The 27,846-nt window shown below is 48.9% G+C and overlaps 7 protein-coding genes across 7 annotated transcripts; 1 reads left to right on the top strand and 6 right to left on the bottom strand.

Annotated features, from left to right (window-relative positions):
* Positions 1–95: 95 nt before the first annotated feature.
* Positions 96–3,653, bottom strand: H6S33_003117 (uncharacterized protein; the record flags this gene model as incomplete). Its single annotated transcript, XM_044834472.1, has 1 exon — positions 96–3,653. The coding sequence occupies one exon, from the start codon at positions 3,651–3,653 to the stop codon at positions 96–98; it is 3,558 nt and encodes a 1,185-aa protein (XP_044692324.1).
* A 76-nt stretch (positions 3,654–3,729) lies between these two features.
* On the bottom strand, positions 3,730–5,511 carry H6S33_003116 (uncharacterized protein; the record flags this gene model as incomplete). The annotated part of the gene is made up of 1 exon (XM_044834471.1): positions 3,730–5,511. A coding segment is annotated over one exon (1,782 nt), but the record flags the coding sequence as incomplete, so codon positions are not given.
* A 5,751-nt stretch (positions 5,512–11,262) lies between these two features.
* H6S33_003115 (uncharacterized protein) lies at positions 11,263–11,844 on the bottom strand (the record flags this gene model as incomplete). Its single annotated transcript, XM_044834470.1, has 1 exon — positions 11,263–11,844. A coding segment is annotated over one exon (582 nt), but the record flags the coding sequence as incomplete, so codon positions are not given.
* Positions 11,845–12,263: 419 nt separating this feature from the next.
* H6S33_003114 (uncharacterized protein) lies at positions 12,264–17,209 on the top strand (the record flags this gene model as incomplete). The annotated part of the gene is made up of 2 exons (XM_044834469.1): positions 12,264–13,437; positions 13,470–17,209. 2 exons carry the CDS (start codon positions 12,264–12,266, stop codon positions 17,207–17,209), a joined length of 4,914 nt encoding a protein of 1,637 aa, XP_044692321.1.
* Positions 17,210–17,543: 334 nt separating this feature from the next.
* H6S33_003113 (uncharacterized protein) lies at positions 17,544–18,653 on the bottom strand (the record flags this gene model as incomplete). Its single annotated transcript, XM_044834467.1, has 1 exon — positions 17,544–18,653. One exon carries the CDS (start codon positions 18,651–18,653, stop codon positions 17,544–17,546), a length of 1,110 nt encoding a protein of 369 aa, XP_044692320.1.
* A 4,745-nt stretch (positions 18,654–23,398) lies between these two features.
* On the bottom strand, positions 23,399–24,409 carry H6S33_003112 (uncharacterized protein; the record flags this gene model as incomplete). The annotated part of the gene is made up of 2 exons (XM_044834466.1): positions 23,399–24,013; positions 24,089–24,409. The coding sequence occupies 2 exons, from the start codon at positions 24,407–24,409 to the stop codon at positions 23,399–23,401; spliced, it is 936 nt and encodes a 311-aa protein (XP_044692319.1).
* Positions 24,410–25,061: 652 nt separating this feature from the next.
* H6S33_003111 (uncharacterized protein) lies at positions 25,062–26,924 on the bottom strand (the record flags this gene model as incomplete). The annotated part of the gene is made up of 5 exons (XM_044834465.1): positions 25,062–25,355; positions 25,411–25,663; positions 25,727–26,170; positions 26,251–26,664; positions 26,755–26,924. The coding sequence occupies 5 exons, from the start codon at positions 26,922–26,924 to the stop codon at positions 25,062–25,064; spliced, it is 1,575 nt and encodes a 524-aa protein (XP_044692318.1).
* Between the last annotated feature and the right edge of the window lie 922 nt (positions 26,925–27,846).

Below are 27,846 nucleotides of genomic sequence, written 5' to 3'. Positions count from 1 at the left end.
GGACATCTTCTGACAGACTATGGTTCCAGTAAACCTGCTCCACATATCACCCGCGGTGTCTGTGAAGGGGAAGGACTTAGCCCCGTAGGGTACCTCTATAGTCTCAGGCGTTGGTCCTTCACGGCCTTGGGGTTCCTTCGATGGAAGTCGCGGACAAGGTCAAGTACTTCCTCATCCATAGCGTCCATGACTTGATACGTACAGTCACTCATCGAATAGCCCCGCCATTTCACCAGGTATTCCACTAATCCTCTTCTGCTTTTCCGGCTCCCCACGATACTTTCCACTTCGTACAGCACCTCTCCTTCCTTATCGACCTCTTCGGGAGTTGGGGGACGTTGTTCTCGGCCTGGGATACTGCTCTGTCGATACCGTTCCAAGAGTTCAATATGGAACACATTATGGATTTTGACTTGTGGCGGCAGTTCCAGTTCGCAGGCTCGTTTCCCGGCTAGTCGGATGATCTTGAACGGACCGAGTTTCTTATGATCGAGTTTCTTGGTGGAGCGACGTGTCTTGATATTGGTCGCATTGAGCATAACCATGTTTCCCACCTTGAAGTTAGGCGGTTCGTCCCTTTTTCGATCATAGTATTTCCCCATCTTCTCCCTGGTGTCTGTTAAGCGAGCGAGAGCAGAATCGTGAACCCCTCGGATGAAGTGAGCGTACAGGTCACTAGTTGGGTTGACCACTTCGGCTTCTGTTGGCCAGTTGGTTCTTGGGTTATAACCGTAATTGGTATAAAACGGAGATTGACCCGTGGCGGTGGTAACCGAGTTGTTGTAAGCATACTCCGCCAACGGGAGTAGCTCTGCCCAATCATTTTGCTCGTAGTTGCAGAACGCTCGTAAGTAATGCTCAAGGGTTTGGTTGACTCGCTCTGTTTGCCCATCGGTCTGAGGGTGGAAAGCCGTACTCATTCTTATCCTCACGTCCAATAATTCCATAAGGGATGCCCAAAAGCTTGAAGTAAACTTGGCGTCCCTGTCGGAAACTATATCAAGAGGCAGCCCATGGAGTCGCCAGATTTGACCGAGGAATATCTTCGCTAAATCCTGCGCGGTCGTTTCTGCTACTAGGGGAATGAAGTGCGACATCTTCGAGAACCTATCGACTACTACCCAAATTTGGTTATATCCCTTCGATTCCGGTAACTGCACGACGAAGTCCATTGATATCGATTGCCAGACGGAATGTGGTGTGGACAATGGTAGAAGCGCACCGTACTTCTTATGGCGGCTGGGTTTGTTGCGCTGGCACTCGTCACATGACCGAACGTAATCATCAATCCACTCGTTCATTTTTGGCCAGTAGAAGTTACGCGTGATGAGTTCCAGTGTCTTGTCTTGTCCAAAGTGTCCTGCTACTTTCGAATCGTGTTCTGCCTGTGCGATTCGGATCTTGATACGGTCGTCTGCCGGAATGTAGAGTCGATTCTTATAGAAGAGTAGCCCGTCTTTCTCAGCGATATCCTTCATTTCCCCCAGCTTCTCTCCCTGCTCAACTCTCTCTTTCAATCCTACCCATGTCGGGTCTCCCGATGCCGCCTGCCTGACGTGATCCAGGAAATTCTTAGACCAGTCAATCACCCCCTTGGAGGCAAGCGACACCGCTGATACCACAAACTCTTCCTCCGCCAACTGTCCGGGCTTAAAGAACTTGTCTATCGGCTGTTTCCCAAGCGTGCCTCCCCCTTCAGGACGGTACTCCGGCCGTCGCGATAGTGCATCTGCCTTCCCATTTTTGGTTCCCGGGCGGTAAATAATCTTGAAGTCAAATTCCGCCAAAGACTCAGCCCACCTTGCCTGTCGTCGGTTAAGAACCTTGGTTGTTGAAAAATATTCCAAGTTCTTGTGATCCGTATATACGAGAACCGTTCGGCTAGGTCCTTCGAGGTAGTGACGCCATTGCTTGAAGGCTGACACAATTCCCAACATCTCCTTATCCCAGACGTCGTAGTTAAGTTCCGCTGGGTTAAGTTTTCGAGAATAGAAGGCAACAGGGTGAGTCTTTCCGTCAATAACCTGGGATAGAATTGCGGCAATAGCAAAATCACTTGCGTCCGTTTCCACGATAGTCTGGCGATCTGGGGTGAAGTGTACCAAGATCGGCGCAGACGTAAACAGGGTTTTGAGTTTTTCGAAGGCTGCTTGGGCCGTCATAGACCAGACAAAGTTCTTAGCATCACCCCTGAGACAATCGGTAATGGGTTTACAGACCCCGGAGAAATTGTGGATAAACCTTCTGTAGAAGTTGGCAAAGCCCATGAAGATCTGTACTTCCTTAACGCTGCGCGGGGCTTGCCAATTCGTAACAGACATGACCTTATCCAGTGCCATGGTGACGCCTGCTGGGGCAAGGATGTATCCAAGGAACTCGATTTCGGTGAGCTCGAAGAACGATTTCTTCGGGTTGGCGACTAGATTGTATTCATGTAGCCTACTAAGGACTTTGCCGACCAACTCTCTGTGCTCCTCTCGAGACTTGCTATATATTAGGATATCATCAAGGTATACTACTACACCTTGATCCAAGAATTCCCTCAGCGCATCATTCATCATGTTCTGGAAGGTCGCCGGCGCATTTGCCAGCCCAAAAGGCATGACGAGGTACTCAAAATGCCCGTACCGCGTACGGAATGCTGTCTTCCACTCGTCGCCGTCTTTGATCCTGACGAGGTTGTAACCTTCCTTCAGGTCAATCTTCGAGAAGATAACCGCGCCTGCCACTCGATCTCGTAGTTCGTCCATAAGTGGTAACGGATACCTGTTCTTGATGGACACGCGGTTAAGTCCACGGTAGTCAACGCAAAGTCGTAGACTACCGTCCTTCTTCTTTACAAATAGAATTGGGGCTCCTGCCGGGGATTTGCTCGGCCTAATCTTTCCCAATCGCAACATTTTGTCCAGGTACTCCCGAAGCACCTTCAGCTCGACTTCGGATAGGGAGTAGACGGGTCCCCATGGTGGCTGTTTACCTGTTTCGAGATCTATCGCATGGTCGTAGGATCGATGCGGTGGTAGTTTGTCTGCTTCCGATGGTAGGAAGACTTTAAGGAACCCATGGAGCCAAGAGGGAAGAGTCTCACGGAGGTTGACCGATTCATCTTCCAAAAGGCAAATACTACCGATGAATTGGGCCTCCGGATCGTCCAGTACACCCTCGTCCATCTCTATTTGAGGTTCCTTATCAGTGAAGCATCGACTCTTGCAGTTCTTGCCATCGTAGGAAACTTCCCCATTTGCCCCTATAACCGGCTTGTGTTCTTTCAACCACCAGTTCGGTAATATTGCATCGATGCCAACTGGGAGAGGGGCGATCTCGAATGATAGTTGCGTCTGATGCCCCCTTGACATTATAATTAATGGTTGTGTAAAGGCGTGTCCCGTGCCCTTCATAACTTCTCCCGTAAATCCAAATACCCGGGCCGGGACGTCTCGTTTCACCTTCGGGACCTCAAAACTATCAACAAAAACAGCAGACAAAACAGGACCAGTTGCACCAGTATCCAACAACACCTTACAAGATAAACATTTTTCCGCAAAACAAAGGAACTGATTAACGATAGGTCGAGGACCATGAATAGGTTCCTCCAAAGTTTTCTGTTTTTTCTCCGGTTGGGACGCTCTCCCTTCCTGCCTTTTTCTTTTCATATTTTTTTGTTGTTTTCTGTCAGTGATAACATAGCAATCTGGGGATACTCCTGACCTGACTCATCAGAGTCCCCTTTTAAAAATCCTCATCGAAATCCATCTCAGATTCCGATCCGCGTTCTCGCACAAATGCTTGCCCACTGGTGTACTCCGCAGCAGCCGTCGCAGCCGGCTTCTTAGCACGGTGCCTCATTCGCTTTCTCTGAGGTTGGGGTTCCGGTGGTTCCATATCGTGGTCGCCATCGTCATCGCGGGTACGCTTTCGGGAGAAAGAGGAGATAGATGCACTGCTGTTAGCATCTGAACGACACCACTTCCAAAGATGACCCTTTCGGCCACATCGCACACAGGCTCCATCGGTCTTTCGCTGTTCTCGGACCGGCTGTGGAACTCCTTTGGTGGCTTCGTCATAGTCGTGGTATATTGGCTTATTCCCCGACTTGTTCTTGCTGGTGCTCTTCTTATCTTGCCCCTTTTCTTTCTCCTCAGTCTGAGCCCTCCCCTTGATCTTAAACCCCTTCTCCTTTTGCCGCGAGTTCCCACCATTATTCGTCTCCCTTCCTCTCGACTCCGCTTTCCCCAACATCTTCATCTGCTCTTGATAAGCTTCATGAGCCTTGCCGGCTCGTTCCAACTCTTGGATGTACTCGGAGTCGTCATCGGTTGGATCGAAGCGTGAGTGGCGCTCCCGGATTTCATTTGGTAGTCCTTGGAGCAGGGCGGCGCGATAGGATGCTCCTTTCATCTGAGCGTGCTGGTTCATGATCTCCATTCTCGTCAAGTAGTCTCCGATGTTAGCAGAGTACTTAAACTGCTGCATCTTCATCGCGTTCTCCATAGCCTCTTGAGTGCTTAGAAAACGTTTCCTAATCTCCTGACGGAACCGAGTCCAAGTAGCGTAGTCCGCGGCTGCCGGTCCTAGCATCTTGGTTTCGATGTATTCCATAAACCATTCCTTCGCCAACCCACACGTATATGTTCCAGCGAACAGTACTTTATTCCTGTCTGTTCGAAATTTCTTTGGCTTCTGCTCGAAGTAGATTTCGCACTCCATGAGCCAATGCCGCAGGTTATGCTTCCGGGCATTATCAAACTCGAAGGGAATTTTGGCGAGCGAATCTACCATATCCTCGTCTTCGGGCGGCGCCGAATTCCGGTTCCCGCCTCGGTTCATTCTCCAATTCTTCCGACCGTGCGACCATTCGCTGTTATCGTCGTCATCGTCATCGGAAGGTTCTGGATCTCCCCCAACGTTCCCTCTTGGTGGGTTTCGGGGAGGTTGATTTCCCCCATTCCCTCCTACCGGAGCATTCCCTACCGGGCGCCTGCCACTGTTCCCCTGTATTGGGCCTGCGTCCTCCGGTTGCTTGCCTCCGTTTCCACCAACTGGGCCAGCTTCTTCTGGTTGCTTGCCATTCCCTGATGTTTGGGGGCCAGTATTTTGGGGGTTCTTGCTATTGCCAACAGGAACTGTTCGGGGTGCATTAGGATCTAAGGGAGCACTAGCCACGGAAGGTGCTACTGATAGATGTTGTCGCAGTAGTTCCTCCATCTCGGCTATCCGTTGGTTTCTTATCTCATCGGACTGCTTGAACTGCGCAAACATAGCTCGTTGTTCACCTTTCTCCTGCTCCCTCTCTTCTCGTACCAACCTCAGCTGTCGCTCCGCTTCCAATAGTTGGTTCTGGGTAATCCGATGGTTACGGTCCAGAACCTCATGGTCGGCGGCTCGTGCGGTTTCCTGCATTTGTTGAACATGGGTGACGAGCTCAAAGAGTGACTCGAGATGTTGTTTTTGGGCAATGGCTTCTTGCCGTACCTTCTTATCGAGGATTTGTCCACTCCCTTGGACTTGCTCCTGGAGGTTTTGTAGCTGCTACCATACGGCCTGTCCAGCTGCACCAAGATACCTCATTTGTGCCTCATGGGTATCCAAAAACTCCTGCATATTCCTCACGAACTGGGCTTGAGCAGAGCGTTTACTCGATTGCCTAGTTGTTGTGGAGGGTCCTCCCGTAAGTAGGGGATCTGGGCTAGCAGCCCTCGATATTACCATAGAATCTTCCCCCCCGGCCTCCTCGGTTGCGGCCGAGGTATCTATGAAATAATTATCCCTTCGGGCAGTCATTGTAATAGGGGATAATGATGATAGTTCTTCCTTTCGAGGTGACTTCGTTACTCCAAGTGAACTTGTGAGTAACAATATACTGTGAGGGATGCGTACCAGACCACAAGAGTACACTACGCAGAGCTCAGAGTTCGGCTAACAGCTACAAAGGTAGAAGTCTCCAAGGTCTCTTCAGTCAACGTCGAGTATGATTCTCCTTGATCCGATACGGGCCCCGCGAGCTACGTTATCAACGAAGATTCACTAGAGTTAGCGTATAGAATTCGACCGTCTTCGACGTAATAGTTCAGGTAGAGTTCGAAGTCACGATAGAGTAAAGTGTTTTCAAAAGTATAGTCAAATAAAGTTGTAACTCGCGTATCAACGATTTATATTGTTAAGACTCTGATTTCGCCGATAATCGTTTGGCTAGTCAGTGAATGACACAGTATTTATATCCCTCGCTTATGTCTCGAGGACCCAGTCTACTAATAATACAGAATACACTCGGGGCATGCCCGAGACCCTGAAAAACAACCAAGAACATTTAACTCCTAAGTCCGTAACCCAAACTCCTAAATCCGCTGAAACCCCTCAACCTATTTATCCACTCTAATGCACGTTTCCCTGTCGATGTTTCTTCTCCATCGGCCGTCTGGTGGATAATCGTCAGCGTCGGCTATTCGGAGGTCTCGGACGGCAAGGCTACCTACTCAGGCCTCTTCCCACATCGCTTTCCCACATAGCAGAGTCCTCTCATGCCCACAGGTACCGCCGATAGGTACTCGGTCGGCTGGCAGCTTGCGCCGATTCCCTCCGAGCGGTCCGATCTTCGATCCGATTGATTCCAGCTGTCCCTCATATATCCACCGGTACCAAAACACTCCCCTCCGGCGGTTTGACGCTCCGGGGGTTATTATTGGGGTCGAAAACGTGTTTTTTATGACTCTGGGTTTTGGTCGTAATTTGGTCGCACCACACTCCGCGAGTGTGGTCAAGAGTTGATATTAGCGTACAGAGGGTATTGGGGTATCTACTAGCCTTTCTCTCACTCCCGTAAATGCTTGGCATGCCCGTAACACCGGCCCCGCGAGCTACGTTATCAACCAAGATTCACTAGAGTTAGCGTATGATGCTTCGACCGTCTTCGACGTAATAGTTCAGGTAGAGTTCGAAGCCACGATAGAGTAAAGTAATTTCAAAAGTATAGTCAAATAAAGTTGTAACTCGCGTATCAACGATTTATATTGTTAAGACTCTGATTTCGCCGATAATGGTTTGGCTAGTCAGTGAATGACACGGTATTTATATCCCTCGCGTATGTCTCGAGGACCCAGTCTACTAATAATACAGAATACACTCGGGGCCTACCCAAGACCCTGAAAAACAACCAAGAACAATTAACTCCTAAGTCCGTAACCCAAACTCCTAAACCCGCTAAACCCCTCAACCTATTTACCCACTCTAGTGCACGTTTCCCTGTCGATGTTTCCTCTCCATCGGCCGTCTGGTGGATAATCGTCAGCGCCGGCTACTCGTAGGTCTCGGACGGCAAAGCTACCTACTCAGGCCTCTTCCCACATTGCTTTCCCACATAGCAGAGTCCTCTCATGCCCATAGGTACCGCCGATAGGTACTCGGTCGGCTGGTGGCTTGCGCCGATTCGCTCCGAGTGATCCGATCTTCGATCCGATTGCTTCCAGCTGTCCCTCATATATCCACCGGTACCAAAGCACTCTCCTCCGGCGGTTTGACGCTCCAGGGGTTATTATTGGGGTCGAAAACGTGTTTTTTATGACTCCGTGTTTTGGTCGTATATTGGTCGCACCACACCCCGCGGGTGCGGTCCAGAGTTGACGTTAGCGTGCAGAGGGTATTGGGGTAGCTACTAGCCTTTTCATAAATGCTTGGCATGCCCGTAACACCTTTGCCAACCCACACGTATACGTCCCAGCGAACAGTACCTTGTTCCTGTCCGTTCGGAACTTCTTGGGCTCCTGCTCGAAGTAGATCTCGCACTCCATGAGCCAATGCCGCAGGTTATGCTTCCTGGCATTATCGAACTCGAATGGTATTTTGGCGAGTGAATCTACCATATCCTCGTCTTCAGGCGGCGCCGAATTCCGGTTCCCGCCTCGATTCATTCTCCAATTCTTCCGACCATGCGACCATTCGCTGTTATCATCGTCATCATCGTCGGAAGGTTCTGGGTCTCCCCCAATATTACCTCTCGGTGGGTTTCGGGGAGGTTGATTTCCACCATTCCCGCCGACGGGGGCAGTTCCCACCGGTCTCCTGCCACTATTTTCCTGCACTGGGCCGGCATCCTCCGGTTGCCTGCCTCCATTTACCCCTACGGGGCCAGCGTTTCCTCCTACTGGGCCAGCATTTCCTCCTACTGGGCCAGCATTTTCGGGTTTCTTGCCATTGCCAACAGGAACCATTTGGGGTGCATTAGGGTCCAAGGGAATACTCACCATGGAGGGTGCTACCGACATATGTTGTCGTAGTCGTTCCTCCATCTCGGCTATTCGTTGGTTTCTTACGTCATCGGACTGCTTGAATTGCGCCAACAGTTCCCGCTGTTCCCTTTTCTCCTGCTCTCGTTCTTCTCTTGCAACTCTCAGCTGTCGTTCCGCCTCCAGCAGTTGGTTCTGGGTAATCCGATGGTTGCGATCCAGAACCTGGTGGTCGGCGGCTCGTGCGGCTTCCTGTACTTGCCGAACATTTTCGACGAGCTCAAAGAGCGATTCGAGATGTTGCTTCTGGGCGATGGCTTCTTGCCGTACTTTCTTGTCCAGGACTTGCCCGCCCTCTTGCACTTGTTCCTGGAGGTTTTGTAGCTGCTGCCACATGGCCTGTCCAGCTGTACCAGGATACCTCATTTGTGCCTCATGGGTATCCAAAAACTCCTGCATATTCCTCGTAAACTGGGCTTGAGCAGAGCGTTTGCTCGATTGCCTAGTTTGTGTAGAGGGTCCTCCCTGGAGTAGGGGATCTGGGCTAGCAACCCTTGATATTACCATAGAATCTTCCCCGGCCTCCTCAGTTACGGCCGAGTTATCTATGAAATAATTATCCCTTCGGGTAGTCATTGTGATAGGGATAATGATGATAGTTCTTCTTTTTGAGGTGACTTCGTTACTCCAAGTGAACTTGTGAGTAACAATATACTGTGAGGGATGCGTACCAGATCACAAGAGTACACTAAGCAGAGCTCAGAGTTCGGCTAACAGCTACAAAGGTAGAAGTCTCCAAGGTCTCTTCAGTCAACGTCGAGTATAATTCTCCTTGATCCGATACGGGCCCCGCGAGCTACGTTATCAACAAAGATTCACTAGAGTTAGCGGATGGTATTCGACCGTCTTCGACGTAATAGTTCAGGTAGAGTGCGAAGTCACAAAAGAGTAAAGTATTTCCAAAAGTATCGTCAAATAAAGTTGTAACTCGCGTATCAACGATTTATATTGTTAAGACTCTGATTTCGCCGATGATGGTTTTGGCTAGTCAGTGAATGACACGGTATTTATATCCCTCGCTTATGTCTCGAGGACCCAGTCTACTAATAATACAGAATACACTCGGGGCCTGCCCGAGACCCTGAAAAACAACCAAGAACATTTAACTCCTAAGTCCGTAACCCAAACTCCTAAACCCGCTAAAACCCCTCAACCTATTTACCCACTCTAATGCACGTTTCCCTGTCGATGTTTCCTCTCCATCGGCCGTCTGGTGGATAATCGTCAGCGTCGGCTACTCGTAGGTCTCGGACGACAAGGCTACCTACTCAGGCCTCTTCCCACATCGCTTTCCCACATAGCAGAGTCCTCTCATGCCCATAGGTACCGCCGATAGGTACTCGGTCGGCTGGTAGCTTGCGCCGATTCGCTCCGAGTGATCCGATCTTCGATCCGATTGCTTCCAGCTGTCCCTCATATATCCACCGGTACCAAAGCACTCCCCTCCGGCGGTTTGACGCTCCGGGGGTTATTATTGGGGTCGAAAACGTGTTTTTTATGACTCCGTGTTTTGGTCGTATTTTGGTCGCACCACACCCCGCGGGTGCGGTCCAGAGTTGACGTTAGCGTGCAGAGGGTATTGGGGTAGCTACTAGCCTTTTCTCATAAATGCTTGGCATGCCCGTAACAATCCCCTTCCTAGCGCCCGGAATGTAGTTACTCTAACAGCTGGTAGCTAACCACACTGCCGGTACTTGCATATCACCGTGCAACTGGCTTCTATCAATAGCTCTCAGCATGTAACCGGGCCCTGTGTGTACTCATACACCAGACAGTTGAAATGGCTCCGTTACACCACTCCCCTCTTCCAGGATCTTGGTCTCCAAGATCTATAAACATTCTATTACCATCCATTCTATGTGACAAGAAATTCCGTGATATGTAAGGAATGAAAATCTAAAGGAAAAAACTACACCCCAACAATCCGCTTGTCCTTGGGTTTCTTAGGATACCTCATGTGGAAATCCCGAAGGGCTTGTTCAGCACTCTTCTTGAGATGTTCCCAAGGTTCCTGTTACGGGCATGCCAAGCATTTACGGGAGTGCGAGAAAAGGCCAGTAGATACCCCAATACCCTCTGCACGCTAATGTCAACTCTGGACCGCACCCGTGGGGTGTGGTGCGACCAATATACGACCAAAACACGGAGTCATAAAAAACACGTTTTCGACCCCAATAATAACCCCCGGAGCGTCAAACCACCGGAGGGGAGTGCTTTGGTAACCGGTGGATATATGAGGGACAGCTGGAAGCAATCGGATCGAAGATCGGATCACTCGGAGTGAATCGGCGCAAGCCACCAGCCGACCGAGTACCTATCGGCGGTACCTATGGGCATGAGAGGACTCTGCTATGTGGGAAAGCGATGTGGGAAGAGGCCCGAGTAGGTAGCTTTGTCGTCCGAGACCTACGAGTAGCCGACGCTGACGATTATCCACCAGACGGCCGATGGAGAGGAAACATCGACAGGGAAACGTGCATTAGAGTGGGTAAATAGGTTGAGGGGTTTCAGCGGGTTTAGGAGTTTGGGTTACGGACTTAGGAGTTAAAAGTTCTTGGTTGTTTTTCAGGGTCTCGGGCAGGCCCCGAGGGTATTCTGTATTATTAGTAGACTGGGTCCTCGAGACATAAGCGAGGGATATAAATACTGTGCCATTCACTGACTAGCCAAACCATTATCGGCGAAATCAGAGTCTTAACAATATAAATCGTTGATACGCGAGTTACAACTTTATTTGTCTACACTTTTGGAAATACTCTATTCTATCGTGACTTCGAACTCTACCTGAACTATTACGTCGAAGACGGTCGAAGCGTCATACGCTAACTCTAGTGAATCTTTGTTGATAACGTAGCTCGCGGGGCTCGTATCGGATCAAGGAGATTCATACTCGAGGTTGACTGAAGAGACCTTGGAGACTTCTACCTTTGTAGCTGTTAGCCGAACTCTGAGCTCTGCGTAGGGTACTCTTGTGGTCTGGTACGCATCCCTCACAAGCTATCCGCTCCATCAAGGACTTTGGCTTGGGATTGAAGAGAGCCCAACTCATGCCTAGGTCCGGAAGGAGGGAATTGTTGATCTTATCATCCACCAACTGACCCTCATAGCCAGTCTTCCACATCAGCTGAATGATAGTATTCAGGAAGAGATCTATTCCTCCTCGAGCCGTGTGGGTAAGGGTATTCCAATGGGCTACCGCATCATCTCTAGAGATGGCTTCACCGAAGGCTGCTCTAAAAGCATCCACAAAGGAATCACAGCGCTTCCATCTCTGGTCCAACATCACCGGCATTCCGGCAAGACGGTTGGCGGAGGTTTGATCAATTGAGTTGTGGTATGCCTCATACCATCGGATCGCTGCCTCTCCTTCCATCAAGTTGCCTGCATATCGGATCTTAACCTCCTCAGAGGTGAATGATAGGCTTTCAATGGAGAACACATTCTCACATTGCCGGATGAAGGTCTCCACTTGCTCCGCTTTGCCCTGGAACTTGGAGGGTGGTGGTGCCTTTGGTTCTCGGGCCCTAGTAGAAGCAGTAGGGGGAGAGGCGGTTTCATGGATCGACTAGTGGAGGTACGGGGTTACGGAGAGTTGGATTAGTCAGAAAGGTTCTATTGGGTTCTATCGGGTTCTGTTGATTGTTAATGTATGAGTCATGTTGGATTTGTCATCGTTGGGATTTCCTTGAGTATATTAAGGGGGGTTGTTCGTTTTTCTCGTTCTCTTCTTTCTTCTTTCTTTACGCAACGTCTTCTGTATCTACGCTGTTTATTGCTATACAATATTATCGTCCTCTTCTTTCTTTAAAGAAGACCACCGCCTCGCTTCCTTCGTGCTCCGTCGAACCTTACCAACGCTAGAGTCCCGTAGTACCCCTATTGCGAGTTCCCATACCGTCCCCTATTTACCTCCTTCGTACCCTGCGGAACACTCGCTACTCACCCCCTTGAGATTACGTTGCGTCGTCATCCGCACCGTACGACATGTCCACCCCCGACCCACCTGTATGGGCCGCACCCAACGATGTAGAAGCATTCAGACAGATGTATGAGGCCGACTCTACTGAACTATTCGATAACATCGCCACCCTCGTCCAGCACGTCCGCCTCCAAAGGGACACTCTCCATGCACAACTCACCGCCGCTAATGAAACCATTGACAACCTCGAGGAGCAGATAAACCAGCTCAACCTCGACCTCAACGTCGCCCGTGCTGCCCCCGCCCCTACCGTCGCTGTCCCCGTTGCCGCTGCTCCCCCACCTGCTCCTGCCCCCGCCTTCAGGTCCGAAAAGTTCCCAGACCCTGAAAAATTCGATGGCACCCGCACCAAGCTCCCCGGATTCACCACCCAACTTCGAATGAAACTTGAGGTCAACCACGATCGGTTCCGAAACGAGGCAGCAAAGGTTATCTATGCAGTCAGTCGCTTGGAAGGAAGGGCCCTTGACCAGGTCGTTCCACTCGTCAATGCTAACCCTGCCGCCCCCTTCTCCTCCGTCACTGCCTTTGTTGCCCACCTGGAAGCCTCGTTTGGAGACCCAGACCCCCGGGGTACCGCCCGTCGCCAACTCGTTGCCCTGAAGCAAGGCAAAGGGGACTTCGCTACCTATTATTTGCAGTTCCTCCGCATCGTGGCATACCTGGACTATAACGAGGGAGCCAAGATCGATGCCCTGGCCGAAGGACTGTCAGAAGACTTGAAGGACACTATGACCTACCGGACAGACAGGCCTAACACTGTCGAAGCCTATGCCACCATGTTGATGACAATCGATAACCAGGTTCGGGGCCGCAAAGCTGAACAAAGGGCCATTCGGAATACAATGGGACAATTCACCGCCCCCGCTGCTGTCGCACACCCATCTCATACCGCCGGAGGCCTCGCCCCAATAGATCTTTCCGCTCTCCAAAGCCGCCCTACTCAACGCCCTGCCATTGAACAACGATACACTTTTGTCAATGGACAACGCAAAACCTCTGCCGCTGAAAAGCAATGGCGAAGGGACAACAATCTCTGTATGTACTGTGCCAACCCCGGTCATGTTTTTGCCAACTGCCCCTCTGCCAATCGCCCGCGCGGTAACCAACCGGTTATGAGAGGGGCCCTCCTCGCACCCAGCCATACGGCCGTCGACCCTGCTGCTCCACCGGTCGCTAGTCCCGCCTCCTCTGAGTCGGGTTTTCAGTAGTCCCGGGCTTGATTAATGGCCCCTGCCCGGGACCTTTCAATGTTTCTCCTTTGTCTGCGTTTTCTATCTCTGGCTTCTCGGTATCGTCTGTGGAGGATAAATTGGATGGGGATCATTTTGTTGCTTCTTGTAAAATTATAAACAATAAAACACCCATTCAAACTCACGCACTGATCGATACCGGTTGCTCCGGATTCGCATTCATTGATGAAACATTCGCGCGCCATAACAACTTCCCATTTCTCCCCCTTAAATCACCCCGCACTCTTGAAGTCATCGACGGTCGGCCCATATCTTCTGGACAAATTACCCACCTCTGCTATCTGCCGCTATCCATTGACTCCCACCATGAAACTACCCCCTTCTTTGTTACCAAACTCGGCTCGTACCCACTCGTCCTCGGAATCCCCTGGCTTCAATTGCACGATGCAACATTACGGTTCAAGGATAATAGCATACTATTCGACTCCGAGTACTGTAAACGCAAGTGCAACTCTTCCCCGATACCCGTTCCTATTAGAGGGGTTGCACCACCGCCCCGTTTTCACCTCGTCAGTTCAGCTGCTCTTTGTCGCTTTGCTCGGAGAGACAAACTCCAAATCTTTAGTACAACTATTGAGGAAATAGATCAAGCAACGGGCGAGGCCCCTAAGCAAGACTGGAGGAACCGGGTCCCAACCCGGTATAAGAGATTTCATAAAATGATGGACGAAGAATTCGCTAACGAGATGCCACCTCGCCGTCCCTATGATCATAAGATACCGCTCAAGGGAGAGAAAGAGCCCCCTTTTGGGCCGCTTTATGGTATGTCCCGCGAGGAACTCATTGTGCTGAAACAATACATACAGGACAACCTTCAAAAGGGGTTCATTCAGGCCAGCTCTTCGCCTGCCGGTGCCCCTGTCCTATTTGTTAAAAATGCCGATGGAACACTCCGCCTCTGTGTCGACTATCGTGGCCTCAACGAACTTACTGTTAAAAATCGCTACCCGCTGCCACTCATCCGGGAAACTCTCGACCGCCTTTCCAAAGCCAAGTGGTACACCAAACTTGACCTTCGCCAAGGGTACAACCAGATCCGAATGGCTGAGGGTGAAGAATGGAAAACAGCCTTCCGAACGCGTTACGGACATTTCGAATACACCGTAATGCCCTTCGGCCTTACCAATGCACCAGCCACCTTTCAACATTTCATTAATGATTGCGTCCGTGATTACCTTGATATGTTCTGCACAGCCTACCTTGACGATATCCTTATTTACAGCGACACCTTCGAGGAACATCAAATACACGTCGAAAAGGTTCTGGAAGCCCTACAAAGAAATGGAGTACTGCTGAAACCGGAGAAATGCGAATTTCATACACAAAGCACCACCTATCTCGGCCTGATTATCGAACCCAATGGTATTAAAATGGACCCAAAGAAAGTGGAGACGGTGAAGAATTGGACCGTCCCCAAAACAGTTAAGGATGTACAAGCATTCCTAGGTTTTGCTAACTTTTACCGCCGATTCATACGCGGGTTCTCGGAACTGGCTTCTCCTCTTACCAGACTGACACGTAAGGACATATCATTTGGATGGACATCCGAAGCCCAAACCGCCTTCAACGCCCTGAAAGAAGCCTTTACCACGGCGCCCATTCTTACCCATTTCGACCCGGAGAAGGAAATTACTGTGGAAACCGATGCATCTGACTATGTCTCCGCCGGTGTACTCTCCCAATACGATGACAATGGTATCCTCCGACCTGTTGCATACTTCTCGAAAAAGCACTCCCCCGCCGAATGCAACTACGAGATTTACGACAAGGAATTACTGGCAATCATTCGGTCTTTTGAGGAGTGGCGACCGGAACTTGAAGGGGCTGCACACCCAATCGCCGTCATATCCGATCATAAGAATCTCGAATACTTTATGAGTACCAAACAACTCAACCGGAGACAAGTACGGTGGGCAGAATACCTGTCACGGTTTAACTTTGTTATCAAATACCGACCAGGGAAACAAGGAGGGAAACCGGACGCGTTGACAAGAAGATCAGGAGATCTCCCTGGAGAGGGGGATGAAAGACAATTACATCAGAGTCAAGTCGTGTTGAAGAAGGAGAATCTCGATGCAAAGCTAAGTTTGTTGGCGGGTTCTTTCTCAAACGAGCCCGCTGAAAAGAACGCCTCATTGCAGGGATTATTCGATGAAGGATATAGCGCTGACCCGTTTCCCCAAAAGATACTGGATATGCGGGATAAAGGCGATCGACAATCAAAGGACATATCACTCGCCAAATGCACCGAGGTTGAAGGCCGATTGCTTTACCGAGGCAGCATATATGTCCCCGATTACGACCCTCTTAAGCTTCGAATCCTCCAACTTTACCATGACGCTGCCTCTGCTGGACACCCGGGACGCGAAAAAACATTCGAACTCGTCAGTCGGGACTACTACTGGCCCCTCATGCGAAATTATATTGCCCGCTACGTTCGGAACTGCCACATCTGTCAACGAAGCAAACCCAACACCCATGGAAAACTCGGCGTACTTCGACCTTTACCGATTTCCGAACAACCATGGCAGGAGGTATCGATGGACTTCGTTACTGGCCTACCGGAAAGTGAAGGGTACGATGCAATTATGGTAGTGGTTGACCGGCTAACAAAGATGCGACATCTCCTGCCCTGCAATACTACTGTCAACTCCGAAGACGTCGCCCGACTATACCTGCGAAACATATGGAAGCTCCACGGGCTACCCACACACGTCACTTCCGACCGCGGTACGCAATTTACAGCTAAGTTTTGGAAGGCTCTTTGTAAACACCTCAACATCGAGGCAAGGATGTCCACCGCCTTCCACCCGGAGACCGACGGCCAAACCGAAAGGCTGAATGCTGTGATGGAGCAATACCTACGTGGGTATGTCTCTTATCAACAGGACGATTGGGTAAAATGGCTTCCTATGGCAGAATTCTCCGCCAACAATCAGGTCTCCGCATCCACTAAAGCTACACCATTCTTCGCGAACTATGGATTCCACCCCCGGTTCACAGTGACGATTAAATCGCTCGACAGGACACCACCGAGTCTCAATGCTAAAGACTTCGCCTTGAAGATGAAGGAACTCCATGAGCACTTACGTTCCAACATCCGCACGGCACAAGATCAACAAGAGCAGGCCGTCAACACCAAACGGACGCCGGCTCCACGGTACGATATCGGCGATATGGTGTTTGTTTCAGCAAAAAACATCCGAACCACGCGTAACTCCCGGAAGCTGGACTGGAAGAAGCTGGGACCGTTCCCCGTTAAAGAAATTATATCACCCTATGCGTATCGAGTCGACCTGCCTAGGAGTATGAAGATGCACCCCGTCTTCCACGTATCATTGCTAGACCCCGCTGCAAACGATCCTGTACCGGGGCAAATTCAACCACCACCCCCACCGGTTATCGTCGAGCAAGAGGAGGAGTATGCAGTTGAGGAAATCTTGGACTCGCGAGAAACACGGAATGGTGGCCTGCAATACTTTGTTAAATGGACAGGCTATACCGACCCTACCTGGGAACCCGCCGCATACCACGATAATACCGCCGCCGTCGATATCTTCCATATACATTACCCCGACAAACCTGGACCGTTGGAAGGCAAGATTAAGGTTAAGGCTCGCAGGAGCTCGCGCTTGAAGGGAGGGGCTACTTTCATGGATCGACTAGTGGAGGTACGGGGTTACGGAGAGTTGGATTAGTCAGAAAGGTTCTATTGGGTTCTATCGGGTTCTGTTGATTGTTAATGTATGAGTCATGTTGGATTTGTCATCGTTGGGATTTCCTTGAGTATATTAAGGGGGGTTGTTCGTTTTTCTCGTTCTCTTCTTTCTTCTTTCTTTACGCAACGTCTTCTGTATCTACGCTGTTTATTGCTATACAATATTATCGTCCTCTTCTTTCTTTAAAGAAGACCACCGCCTCGCTTCCTTCGTGCTCCGTCGAACCTTACCAACGCTAGAGTCCCGTAGTACCCCTATTGCGAGTTCCCATACCGTCCCCTATTTACCTCCTTCGTACCCTGTGGAACACTCGCTACTCACCCCCTTGAGAGGCGGCTGGAGGTCGGTACTGCTGGGACATCATAGCTAACAAATCCCTTTGTTTCTTTTCCAACTTCTTCTTAAGGTATCTCCGCCAGCCTCTTCTGTCACCACCTTCTGGTTCCGAGTCTGAACTGTCAGAACCATCTGGATCTCCAGGAGCGGGAGCGCGGGCCGCAGGAGGTGGAGGGTTCTGATTTCCACCGCTTCCACCCTGTGCATTAGCAGGAGGGGGAGCGGCGGCCGCAGCAGGAGGGGCCACAGGTGCTACTGGTGCGGAGTTGCTGGCCAATGGTGAGGTTGGTGTTGCTTGAGCGGCCCCAGACATGGTGAACCTTCCTGGGTTCCTCAGGCTGGCTAATGGACTGGGAGGTCCTCGGCCTGCACCTGGGAAGAGCTCTCCTTCATAGTCAAAGGATCGGTCGGCTCCTCCAAGGAATGGGAGTACTCCACTAAAGCAGCTGGGAGGTAAGGGAGATGCTCCCACTGCTGGCTGCACAATAGGGATAACTCTCCTAGAGGATCGGACCGGAAACGCTGCGAAGGGACTAGTCTTTCGCTGCATTGTTCTGGTAGCTGCCCTAGAAGAGGACCTGGACTGAGGATTTGGTGCCGGAGTTCCTGGTCTACCCACCACCAGCCTTCCTTCATCGAGGGCTCGTTGTATTTCGGCAACAAAGTCTGGTGGGGTGGCCGGATTTGTCCACTCGATCTCCATGGCATCATCATTCAGTTCATCTCTTTCCGCATACCTCCGGAGTTCTTCCTGAACGGAGTTGACCTCCATCCTCATATACTCGAGAGCTTCTGCCATAAGAGCATTCTGTGCTGCCTGGCGCTCTTGTATAAGGAGGAGTGCTTGACTGCCCCGGGTCAACTGATTCTGCAGGCTGTGCTGGAGGTAGGTCTGGAGCTCTGTGAAGAACTGCTGAAGGGAAACCTCGTCGGTATCTTGCCAGGCAGGCTCACAACCGGGAATATAGGTCTGTAGAGCGGTCCTGGGCTTCTTGACAAGCTGTGTCTGCCCGGTGGCATCAAGCTGGAGGGGCACCGGCTGCCATTCAATCTGAAGAGGTGCATCCGGAGCCGGGAGGGCGGACATTTTGTATAGAGGAAGAATAATCTGAAGGTGACTTGAGCCTTAAAGATTATCTGTAATGGGGGTCTCTTCAAAGAGAAATTGAATGAAGTAGAATAGAGACGGCCGTGCAAGATAGACAATCAGGTTGCAGATTATTCAAAGATACTATCGCTAGAACTCAATAATCTTTAAGGGCTCTGCTACCGATAAGAACTTGATATTTCCTTTTGATGAAGACTCGAGAGAACAGGACTGAAGGGCGAGAATGAACCTGAGTACTTATACTCCGAAGGCCTCTATTCTCTGCTCCTAACTCCTTACTAAGTTCCGGTGAAGCCTTTCCTCGGTGCCGGAAACAATACCACCGCTACCCCGCTTTTTCTCTAAGCGTCAGCAGGTGTTTCCGATACCCAAGGCAACCACCCTTAGTCAAAGCCTTTGTAACACCTGCAGCCTTGGTTGCCACACAACCGAGGGCCTGCATGAATGAGCTGCCGCTCAGGTGTAAGCTTAATCATTGCTGTAGAGTTTCCACTTATTGTAGTCTTCCCTAGCATAGTCCCTGCCCTTCGGCGGACTCACAATGCTTAGAGGAAAACAGAGAATCACCGGGCAATCAGAGCTTCACTCTGGCCGGTCTTCTAGTCACTGGCAAGGCATAGACTCATCAGTCCTTGCTCCCGTGAATAGATCCCCTTCCTAGCGCCCGGAATGTAGTTACTCTAACAGCTGGTAGCTAACCATACTGCCGGTACTTGCATATCATCGTGCAACTGGCTTCTAACAATAACTCTCAGCATGTAACCGGGCCCTGTGTGTACTCATACACCAGACAGTTGAAATGGCACCGTTACAGGGCCCGTATCAGATCAAGGAGATTCCTACTCGACGTTGACTGAAGAGACCTTGGAGACTTCTACCTTTGTAGCTGTTAGCCGAACTCTGAGCTCTGCGTAGTGTACTCTTGTGGTTTGGTACGCATCCCTCACAGACGGGACGTTGGACTGAGTTTTTTATAATGATACTGACGACATGAACACCAGACAAGAGACTTTAGACAGGTGGACTTCTGACGATAGGTTTTGGGCAGGGGGGATTATGACGAACGGGGAAGACAAACGGGAATTAGACGGGAGTCTTTAGACATGTTAAACAGTGGATATTCGATGCACTAGGTTGTGTTGTACATATTGGGTGGAAGGTATTAGATGGGCCCGGGGGTCATTAGAGTTTGTATTTTAGATGAAATGATTATTGGACTTGGATTTTGGACAGAATTATGTCCGAGTCAAATGACGAGGATTTCCCAATTGAGCCATCTTCGTCTTTTGACGGGTAGTGAAGACGGGGACAGTTGGCATAAGACGAGCGTAGGATAGATTGATTCAAAAGACCAGCTAATGAGGTCGCACGACCGGTTTCGTAATTGGAGCTCTAAATGGACAACGTTCTGTGGTCGAATGATGAGCGGCCAAAAATAAGGGAACATACGACGAGATCCCAGAGCCAAAAGACGAGGTTTTGGGGGCAAAAGACGAATTTGGGCATCTGGGTGCCGGAATTCGTCTTGGGGAAACCCATTTTTTGCTGATGATGAGGGACAGCTGGAAGCAATCGGATCGAAGATCGGACCACTCGGAGTGGATCGGCGCAAGCTACCAGCCGACCGAGTACCTGTTGGCGGTACCCGTATGCATGAGAGGACCCTGCTATGTGGGAAAGCGATGTGGGAAGAGGCCTGAGTAGGTAGTCTTGCCGTCCGAGACCTACGAGTAGCCGACACTGACGATTATCCACCAGATGGCCGATGGAGAAGAAACATCGATAGGGAAACGTGCATTAGAATGGGTAAATAGGTTGAGGGGTTCCAACGGGCTTAGGAGTTTGGGTTACAGACTTAGGAGTTAAATGTCTTGGCTGTTTTTCAGGGTCTCGGGCAGGCCCCGAGTGTATTCTGTATTATTAGTAGACTGAGTCCTCGAGACATACGCGAGGGATATAAATACGGTGTCATTCACTGACTAGCCAAATCATTATCGGCGAAATCAGAGTCTTAACAATATAAATTGTTGATACGCGAGTTACAAATCTATTTGACTATACTATTCGAAATACTTTATGCTATTGTGACTTCGTACTCTACCTGAACTATTACGTCGAAGACGGTCGAATACCATCCGCTAACTCTAGTGAATCTTTGTTGATAACGTAGCTCGCGGGGCCCGTATCGGACCAAGGAGATTCCTACTCGACATTGACTGAAGAGACCTTGAAGACTTCTACCTTTGTAGCTGTTAGCCGAACTCTGAGCTCTGCGTAGTGTACTCTTGTGATCTGGTACGCATCCCTGACACTATCCTATTCTATTTTTTCTTAGAAGAGACCCCCGTTACACATATCACGGAACATTGGGTCACACTGTGGCCTTGCTTCAAGGACAGCCTTCAACTCACATGTAATGTTTGCGAAAACCGTGGCGAGTTTTAACACTGGTTTGGAAAGTGTCCGCTCAATAAATTCCCGTGCGGCTACATACATTGAACAGACAATTGACAAAGAGCTGTGGTCCTCACCTTTCTTGACAGCTAAACGATATGGACACAGTACGCCAAATATTGTGGAAAGTTTTAATTCACGCATAACGGAGGAAAGAAAGCTTGCAATTGTCGACTTTCTCCAAGCGTTGTGGAATAAAACCATGAACAGCAGATACGAGAGGTTCAAAGACAGTACCAACCTAAGTATATATTCAGCGGGAACTTTGCTCACAAAATATAGTGCAAAAATTCTTGAGTCGGCTCTTTCCCATTACAATGCGACACAAAGACATGTCGCATTTTCAACACCACTGCGTGCTACAGTTTCAACTCACGGGGGAGATCAGTACATTGTCAATTTGGAAACCCAGCGCTGTAGTTGTGGATTATTTCAGGAGTATGACATACCTTGTGTGCATGCAATTTCTTGCATCTATGAGTCTGGAAGGGCACCACGCGATTGGGTACCATTCAACCTAACCCTCAACGCATATCAAATGACATATAGCGTCCCTAACCTTCCACCTATTGACATTGCGGATCTCACAAGCTCTGAGGAATGTCTCGCACCAACTCACAAGCAAAAAAAGAGGGGTAGGCCTCAGCTCGCTAGACAGGAGAGAGGTGGTCAAGGACCTCGTGCAGGTACAAATAAATGTTCACGCTGTGCCCAACCTGGACACACTATTCGCACTTACCCTTCTCTTCCAACATGAACACGGGTATGTGCTTGTATTGCTTTTGAGTAAAGCACTTGTAGCTAGTATAATCCGAGTCTTAAATTCATTATTATTTGTTATGTTAGTATCGGGTTTTTCTTACCCGTTGCCATCGGGGTATTATAAACCCTCGAGGGCATTGAAAACTGAAGCGCAACCGTGAAGGGCATTTTGGTACTTTACTCATTTAATAAACTGATGGTAGATGGCCTAGTATATGGATTAATAGCGTAGGTGATAAGACGTGGACTGTGTAATCGCAGCCCCTTAGGTTCCACCCCCGAATCATTTTTTATTTTTAATTTTTTTATATAATTTGTTTATTGAAGTAAGATATGATTCACTTTCATAGTTGGTAGATTATGGTATGGTATCAAATAATGTATATTCCGAGGTATTAATTTATAATTTGCAGTTAAAGCACGTTTTCTGATTCATTTCTACATATAAAAAGGATTGATCTCGAGGGAAAATCGGGATGATTTTAGTAGCACATTTCCGCTGCATTTGCCAGTGCCAAAGAAGTACTGATTCGTTTACAAATCTGGTAGAGCGTCCCATTATTTTTGCCTTCTCGCATTGAAGCATGTATTAAAGATAAAGGAGGCAACAACTACAACTTTTAATTTTTATACTCTTCTTCTGTATTTCCTCTACCACCTTGTTTATGGTTCTGGGGTCATTCAGGTTTTTGTATTTCACCGTGGGGGTTGGTTGCGTTGCGGGCGAACACTTTTTTGAAAGGCGAGTAGTACCCGGGTTCGGGTGTATGCGGTATGAATAAGAAATAGATAAATAAATAACGATCATTGAATGAACCAAACCAAGTGCACAATTGCAAAGATTTCATTTTTCCTGGACTTGGGGTCCCCTCTTAACCCCCATCGCCTCCAGCACCCTTGTCCGCACTAAAGGTATATACAAAAAAAAAACCGGAACCGGAACCTGACTTTCATGTCAACTTGACTGACAACCTCTCGTCAAATCGCTATATAGCGAGGTGTCGCTGTACTCCCGAAGCGTAATGTGTGACTTGGCTTGTAGGTTAGAAGCTGTCTCAGGCCATACCTCTTTGACTTGTGGGGATCATGTTATATCACTCGATGCAAGCCTTGTCTTTTTCTAATTTGATTGATTCATTGATAATTCGTTAATTTTTGCCTTTCTGACTCGATGGATCCTCCTCGTCTCTCATATATCCTCAATTCAAATATAGAGAGAGTACCGGCTTATTACGAATACCAGGTCCACTATACACATTCGGAGAAAAACTATGTCACTTTCTCCTCAACATTCTAACAATTCATCGATTTGATTTATTCTTGAAACCGGCCGACTATTAACTAAATTTCCTAAAGAACGCCTTTTTTTTTTTTTGCAAACTGATCCCCCCACTCTCTCGTATCTGCGATAGAGAACGACATGAAATATACCGAATTATGTAATTCAAAAAAGATTAGAATGTTCAGAGATGTTTTTATCTTATAAATCTCTCTCTTGCACCGAGAAGCTAGTGATTTTGAAGACTAATTCTCCGGCGCAAAATTGTGGAACTGCCAAATTGCAGCGAGCCCTCAAATCCTGCAGATGGTGACGATGACCTGGTTGGTACCAGAAACGGCAGTTCATCAAGAAGAGTGCCTGCCATTGTAAGCGGTGGTGGTGAAGAGGGTGGTGCCGTATTTGTATCGTCGCCATAGAAAAAGCCACAGAACCCATCATGAGCATTTCTCTCAGTGCTTACTCTCACCAGGGATGGCGGAAATACTGAGAGAGGCTGTGGGGACGCCTCGGGAACTTGCAGGTGCGATATTGGGATTGCAGTCTGGTTTGTCTGCACCTTAAAGAGTGCTACACGGAGGCGAAGACGAAGTGCTACTGCTGCCGCCGCTGCTGAACTGGAGAAGGCCTCCGACACTGAAGCCTCCGGGTTGACCGAGGTCTGCAATGGATAATCCGATTTTCCCGCCTGCGGGAATACCAAAGAATCTAATCGTTGCCTGCTTTCGAAATAACCTTTTTCTACCTCTGCAAACCTTTCTTCTTGGTCTCGGTACTCCTGCCCTTCGTCTATCAATGGCTCCGGGACCGAATGGCATAAGAACCGATCCCTCCCATCTGTAGTCTATTTAATCCCTGTCAATAACTAAAGTTCCTAAAACAGCAACCCCTTGCGTCACTACGAGCACCGAAAACTTACAAGCTGTCCAAGCACCGCCGTGTCATCATCATGAGCTGATGAACACGACAGAGCTCCATCCACAACGCCATCCTCCAACCAGTGCTCAATTCCCAATCTTTTGTCGGGGGTTTCGGTATACCGGGCAGCTTTAGGTGTTTGTGCGTCGTCCAGGAAGTCAATTGAGTGCTTTCCCAGCACCCTGCCCTGGCCTTCTCTCCTGAGTTTTTCATGGTCAAACTCACTACCAATTCTGCGCGGAGTGGCTGCTCGATGAGTGGAGACATTTCCATTGAGGAGGCCAAGTGCCTGGCGCCGTTGGAGACTTGCTCGTGTAGCCATCGAATCGTGAATGAACATACCGGAGAAATATCGTTTCTCGTGCGTAAAAGTAATAGTTAAAAATAAGTTGTGAATAACAATTTATTTAGTAACCCGCGGAGAGATTGGGGAGACTGATGGGTGTGCGAGCGACCAGCCTCGCTGGCGAGGGGATGAAGAGGGATGGAAAAGTCCTGGGATTGGACCAATAACGGATACAAGACCATGCATGGAACAATTCAATAAGCATTCGTGACACCTATGGGGAGGCTGGACTTGCGGCTGACCTCCGGGCAGCCCTAACCCTGAGAACTTATTATCCTTATCAAACCCGCACGGTAGCTTTTTCCAATGAGATGATAAAGTATATGTGCATGTGCTTTACCTACAATCCCTGTTTTCGTGCTTCAACATGAAGAAACATATTCCATCTCCCTCAACTAGTAATCCGCTCTGGCTGCTCTCAAAATTTAAATCGAAATAACTCAAAACGTTCAATTCAACCAGCGGAAAATTTTAGAGTACAGAATGAAGAAAAATATAACAAGGAAAGGAAGGACGCCATAAGAAATTATACCGATTTCCGGTTACCAGCTCGACCCTTGTCTGTCGGCCAGAAAAAAATCAGCAAAGAGTTTATGTACCCGTAATTTGTTTGTTCCTTTGTTCCCACTCAAGCTTTGCTCTTCTTTTTCTCCTCCTTCTCCTTCTTGGACTTCTTCTTCTCCTTTACCTCCTCGACTTCCGCGTCATCCTCTCTCCGCCTCTTTTTGCTTGACTTGTCTTCTTTTTCCTCCTTGGCTTCGTTTTTCACCTTCTTCTCTTTCTTGTCCTTCTTCTCCTTCTTGTCCTTCTTGGACTTCTTTGGCTTGACAATGTCCTCCATTTCTTTGTCCACCTCTTCTTCGTCATCATCGTCATCAGCGTCAACATCAATTTCTGCCAAAACAGCATCCATTGCAGCTCTCTAAGCAAGTATTAGCCATAACCAAATTTCCTCTCTAATAGATTACAGAGCATACCATGGCATCCTGGTTCTTGGTAGGGGCGGAACCGTTGGCATAGAAATCAAGGCGCTCCTCAACCTGTTTCCTCAGAGCCTCACCGAACTTCGTTGTAGGGACATCCGAGAAACTGTCGATTCTGGAGGCAATGGAACACTTGTTGGCCAAAAATCGGGAAATTCTTCCCTTGTTCTTGGCGCCAGCCCTACCGATGAAGGAAGAATGGTAGATGAGACCGTATTTAGGGGTGTTGCCCTTAGTTTTTAAAGCTCTGCACCTCGTTAGAAGACAAATCATTGACCGTCACCCACCCGAATCTTAGTTTTGGTAATACCTGAACAAAGCCTTCTCGGCACCAAGAATCTGCACTGTAGACGCAGGGTACTTGGAAAGGTTGGTCAAACTTCCAGCATGTGAGATCAATCTAGCACCAACGATCTCCCCGATAAGCTGCGCCAAATTAGGGGCAACGATCGCCATCTTGTCCACCAGGTATCCGTGCAAAGTTTTTCTGTAGTCAGCGAGCGAAACAACCTTCTCGGCGAATGAGCAGATGTTGGTCATGTCGGCGTCGGAGATGTCCTGGCCCATGGAGACCTTAGCAGCGTCAATAACTGCCTGGGCAATCTCCGCGTCGTCGTCAACGAGGGCAGCCAGTTCATGGAGACGGTCGTCAGACAGTGTCTTCTTGTCCCGGACGAAAAGAATAAGGCGGGCATATTGGTGGTTATCAGAAACAATCTTGATCATTTCCGGGAAATGCCAGGAGTACCATTCCCTGTAAAATAACTGAGTAAGCAGGCGCTTGCTTTTGCGCCAGAATTGAAATTCTTCGGCACCAATAAGAAGTCCACAAACCTAACTCTCATGGCAAAAGTGTTGATATCCTTATCCAGGGTATCCAACAACGCGATTGACTGAATAATGTGGTTGTCGTTCTTCTGGACCGAGAACTTTACTTTGGCCCTGGAATATGCGTGACCCAAACCTAGCTGAGCGCGGTCCATATCGCCCTCGTGCAGCTGCTTGAGAAGCTTAGGTCCATGAAGCCTCAGCCCACGGAGCAAGTCTTGGACAACCTCATTTGTCTCGCAATCAACACCGGGGAAAGCAGCCTTAATTGAACCGGCCAAGTTCTTATCGGTGATACCAAGAACCACCTTCTTCTTCTTCCCACCCTTGGGGAGATTGACCTCAAGGAGAGCTTTAAGGTGGTCGCTCGCGATACCCTCCGAGATGTCGTTTGCGTTCTCGAGTGCCTGCGCAGCACCTCTAATTTTCGCAATTGCGTTAACGACTATTTACAAAAAACACCTACCCGGTGTAATTGCCAAATTGAGCGGCAGGTTAAGAGACACTCACTGGAAAGGCGCAAAAGAGACAAGTTTGACCATCTTCCCGAATTTGGACAACTCAGTAGCAGCTTCTTGCACCTCTTTAAGGCGACTACCAATAGTCTCAGGCTGCAAAACGACCTGGTAAAGGCCATAGCCTACCGAGGTCTCTTGGAGAAGGTAATCGACAGCAGACATGTTGGGCAATTCCGTTGTAGCAGTTTCTGTTTGGAGGCTGCTGGGAGGAATCTGCGAAGTTGGTTGGTGGGTGGAATGGTTGCAGCGATGGATTGTCGTTGAAAGTTTAGAACTCGCTCTCGAAAATTTCAGATGGATACGCTAGCTGTTTGTGGAACTTAGGGTACAGGGTTTGATTTTGGCTGCCGGGGGTCTTTAGTAGAGTACCACTAGTAGAGTCTAGTAGTTGTGAACCACCACTCCTGGGAGTATCACCCAGGACCTAGGCGAGAAGTATTTATCTATTTATACTCGAGGTTTACCGATTATCACCAACCGGTTCCTCTGAGAGAAATTGGCCACCGCAGTTTAGGAACACCCCATTTCAGACGAATACCAAAGGTGGGAAACGGAGTGTCCCTCATCATCATTGAGGGCTTGTGACATAACGGTTATGGTATGTCATAATATTCGCTATTATTATACATATCACCAGCTGTCGTAGAAAGTTTCGCCATGGACTATTACCGTCATGCCTTGTCTTATATGTACCTGGGTTCAGTACATACTTGGCCAATCAGCACCCTCTGTCTACAAAATTCGTCCTAGCCTTAAGGGCTAACTCGTACCACACTATCCAACAGCTTCCACTGTTTAATACTGACACTATAGTGATTAATAGTGACCATCATATATATTCTCCTAGGCTCGGAAGCCAATTATCAACCAATGAGATTAAATATTGGATTGAATTGACATTGAGTGATATGTCATGATTCACACCACAAAACCCTAGCCTGAGATCACTACCGTCATATTAAGACCTAAATTCAGTAACCACGTAACGCCAAAGAGAATATATCGTTTTATTTAGGAATCTATAAAATCTCAATATCATGAGTGTGCGGGTAGGCATACTCAACTATACTATTTACCAGGTGGA

Source organism: Morchella sextelata (genome assembly GCF_020137385.1).
Source record: "Morchella sextelata strain SCLS chromosome Unknown scls_14, whole genome shotgun sequence".
NCBI classification, from domain to species: Eukaryota; Fungi; Ascomycota; class Pezizomycetes; order Pezizales; family Morchellaceae; genus Morchella; species Morchella sextelata.
Note: the sequence above shows the minus strand (reverse complement) of the source record. Positions and strands in the feature narration are given on the sequence as shown.